At 34.5% G+C, this 4,189-nt stretch overlaps 1 protein-coding gene across 1 annotated transcript; it reads right to left on the bottom strand.

The window, feature by feature from the left end:
* Positions 1-1,551: 1,551 nt before the first annotated feature.
* On the bottom strand, positions 1,552-3,690 carry LOC104230115 (L-type lectin-domain containing receptor kinase IX.1-like). The gene has a single exon (XM_009782855.1). The coding sequence runs from the start codon at positions 3,688-3,690 to the stop codon at positions 1,552-1,554; it is 2,139 nt and encodes a 712-aa protein (XP_009781157.1).
* Between the last annotated feature and the right edge of the window lie 499 nt (positions 3,691-4,189).

Genomic DNA, 4,189 nt, shown 5'->3' with positions numbered 1-4,189 from the left:
CGATACAATTGATTTGGTTAGGTGATTAGAAAACTTGAACCAACCCGACCTCTATTCACAAGCAAAATTTCAAAACGGCAACTCGCTAAAACGATAGGCGACTTATAGCCTGTTTGTCCAAGCTTCTCTAGACAAAAAAGTGCTTCTTTTTTTTCAAAAGCACTTTTTTTCTAATTTGAGGTGTTTGCCCAAGCTTATTTGGGAAAAAAAGTGCTTTTGGGAAGAAGAAGAAGAAGAAGAAGAAGCAGTTTCAGAGAAGCAGAAAAAAGTAGTTTCTTTCCAAAAGCAGAAGCAGAAGCAGTTTTGGCTTTTCTTCTTACCTAAAATACCCTTAACAAAATATAGTATATACCAAAATAACCCTTAAACCTAATACTTAGGATATTAATTTATAAATATTTCTTCTTATTTTTAGGAAACTTTCTAATATATAGTGTCTTTAGGGGTGAATGCTTTTATATTTGTTGAAGGAATTTTAATATATTTAACTTATATTAAAAGAATTAAGTACTTTTTAATTTTATTTTCATATTTTACTTAAATAAAATGAATTTTTTTTTAATTATTGCATGTAATAACAAAATTTTGATATTATTTATTTACTTATAATATTAATTATAAGTAAATTTATTCATATTCTTATTCGTAATTTGACACTTAAAAACACTTTCTAAAAAGTTTGGTCAAACACAAATTATTTCTTAAAAGTATTTTTCAGACTGATTAGCCAAACATAAACTAATTCTCTCCAAAAGTACTTTTTTCAAAAGCAATTCTCAAAATAAGGTAATTTCTCCAGCTTGGCCAAACAGGCTATTAGGCCAGTGCAATTTTTGAAATATCCTTTCTCTTGGCTGACACACCCTTGCTCGTAAAACCCCAAAAACGAAAACCCCGCCCTTTTCAGATGTCATTCCCAATGTTTTGAGTCGTCAATCCAAATAGTTGAAATCTGAAATTATATCAGAACCATTAAAGATTAATGATACAGATAAAAGTTTTGCATTACAGCTTGCCTTTTTCTCTAAAAGAGATCAATTTTACTTTGTAATTTAGGGAGATTATTTTTGTGGGGCCAAAAACGGCAATGAATTGTAAAACATGGATTTGAATGAAACCGGCTTTCAACAGAAAGAATGAAAAGTTAGAAACAAAAAGAATAATAGCCTGGATTGTAAGATTCACTAAGATAGTATCAGTTGAGCGAATAAATAATGGAGCAAATATGTTATATATGCCTATAAACCATTTCTATCAAGAACTTACTTAGCAAAAGGTCAACTAACAACCTCCAATAACTTCAACCTTTCAAAAGATGAAAGAGCCAAAATCATAAATGAAAAATAAATTTCCTTTGTTTTTGCTGTCAAATGGATTTGAATTCAACTTCTAACAAAATCTATAACTCAATCATCCATGAGAAGCATTCGGTTCTGTTAATCGTCAAAGTCCTTAATTGCAAGAGAGGAAAGTTACATAAAATTCAACTAAGTGAAACAGACAGAAATGAACTCTTGAACAAATTCAATATAAAAAAGGTACTAGTCATAGTTACAAAAGGGATTTTGTCGACGAAGCAGCTGATGATGTATAAACACTTGAGGATTTAGTACTGTTATAAGTGTAAGTCAGAGTCTGTTCCTGCTCACTCCCCACTGTTTTAGTTTCATAAGTATGTGAAAATGGAGGCGAAAACATATTCAATGGAGGGGGAGAATACGTCGCAACTGGCATTCTTGAGGGAAGAATAGGTAACTGAACTTCAGAATTAAGAACATGAATTGCTTGCCTAATCGATGGCCTGAGTTTGTTGTCCGGATGAGCACACCAGAGACCGACAACCATTAAACGTTCCATTTGTTGCTCATTAAATATCTTATTCAATCTTGGATCAGTTGCTTCAACTAGCTTTCCCATTCCATAGAGATTCCACACCCATTCTACCAATCTCACTTGATCTTCTGCTGCTTTGATATCTATTGATCTTCTTCCACTTGCTATTTCCAATGCTACTATTCCAAAACTGTAGACATCTGATTCCTTACTAGCTTTTCCATTCATAACACATTCAGGCGCCATATACCCCACTGTCCCCGCCAACATTGTTGTTTGAGATCCTTTTTCATGATCGACAAGTCTAGCCAAACCAAAATCGCCTAATTTTGCATTGAAGTTTGAATCCAACATGACGTTACTTGCTTTTACGTCCCTATGGACTACACATTGTTCCCACTCTTCGTGTAAATATAGCAACGCCGAGGCCAATCCTTGAACAATTTTCCACCTGATTTCCCATACCAACAATGACTTCTCCTTGAAAAGATGCTTATCTAAGCTTCCATTAGGCATCAATTCATAAACAAGATGCAGCTGCCCTTTCTCGTGACACCAACCAATAAGTTGAACCAAATTTCTGTGTCTTAATCGACTGATGATCTTCACTTCTGATGCATACTCCTTTATCCCTTGTTTAGAACCGTTTGATACTCTCTTAACAGCAACATGTGATTTACATTCCTTCAGTAAACCTTCATAAACTTCGCCAAATCCACCTTCTCCAAGCTTCTGTCCCTCAGCAAAGTTGTTCGTTGCACGAGCTAATTCACCATATGAAAACTTCTTAGGGCCAGTACCCTTTTGAAATTCATTGTCCATACTCAGATCAGTAAAGACATGGTCTTTATCATTCCTTTTCCTCTTTTTCTTCAATAAAAAGCAGCTGGCAGCAATCAATCCGAAAACCAGAATAGGTAAACCTATACTTGATCCAACGACTAGTCCCTTATTTCCTTTTTTTCTGGTACTGATTTCTTGATTAGAAGGAGGAGCCTTTGAATCTTGAACTTGAGTAATAGGAGGATTTGCACTAGGCTGTTCAGCATGTTCTGGAACTTTGTTAGGATCAAAACCCAAACTTGAATTGAAATCCCAAGACTTGACATTGTTTTTCTGAAACAATTGTCCAGTTGATGCTGAGAAGCCAAAAGTAACATTCTCAGGCAAATAATTCCTCAGATCAATCAATAAACTAAGCTTGTCCTTGTAATATTTATTATTTGTAAATCCAGTGAAAATAACTTCAAGACTGTGGGAACTAGAATTGTAACTAATCCAAGCATCATTTTTCTTCCCCAGTGTAATGTTATTCCTCCATACTTGAGTAACAGCAGACTCCATAGAATTTACATTGATACCAACATGTAAATAGGGTGGGTCCCAGGTATTGAGAAATGTATCGAACTCAATAGCAACAAATGGCTCAGGGGATGAGCTGCCTTCTAACTCGGCCTTGGCAAGACCAAGGCCGTTACCTGCTGAACCAATTGGGATACTGGAACCAACAGGAGCTAAGAAAAATGCAAGTCCATCAGCAAAGCTATTGTTACCATTTGAATCAATAACAAAGGAGAAATGTGTAGTAAAATCTGCCAATTCTCCTGTAGCCTTATTCCATAATTGTAGCGGCTCAATAAAATTAGCTCGACCAGTTTTTCCACCTAATGCCACGTTACGTTCATCAGGGGTGACTTGGATGCCTTGGTTCGATATATAGGCGTCTCCAGTGACATTGATAGAACGATTAGCATCAGAAGGATTGATGCTGGAGAGGTTAAAGTTCAATGAATAGAAAGAAGGGATAACAAAAAGTACTAAGAATAGTAAGATGTTCAAAATTTTGCTGAAAACCATGGCTTGGATTGTGTAAGATCTTTCAGACAGATGACTGTTTATGTATACATAATTCAAGAGGAAAATAATATATTTTTTTAAAAAGAAATTTTTGACAACGTCGTTTCATTTACGCACTGTTTACAGTCGATTAGGAAATGTTTGTTTTGTGAATTTGTTTTGTCTTTACCTTTTGTTTTTGCGACAATATCAAGGATAGGCTATGGCCGGCTTTGTTTTGTCTAAACGAACGCAGTTATCAGAAATAGCCTGATCTACGATTGTTAATTGAAAATTAACTCTAATTTCAAAATTAATCAAAATTTAAGCCACTTTTTCACGTCAATAGAATCTGAACAAAAATATCATTAAAATCCAAAAAAAATCTAGCATATGTGTGGCAATTCATAATATGTTAGAAGTTTATATATAAGAATTTATTATATTGCTAAGACTTTTCGTGTTTTTGCTTGGGTACTTTGGACCAAATTTTATCTCCACGTTATATAGTGGCTACATT

This window comes from Nicotiana sylvestris, chromosome 1 (genome assembly GCF_000393655.2).
Source record: "Nicotiana sylvestris chromosome 1, ASM39365v2, whole genome shotgun sequence".
Classification (NCBI taxonomy): domain Eukaryota; kingdom Viridiplantae; phylum Streptophyta; class Magnoliopsida; order Solanales; family Solanaceae; genus Nicotiana; species Nicotiana sylvestris.
The sequence above is the reverse complement of the archived record's forward strand: the minus strand, read 5'-3'. Positions and strand labels throughout refer to the sequence as shown.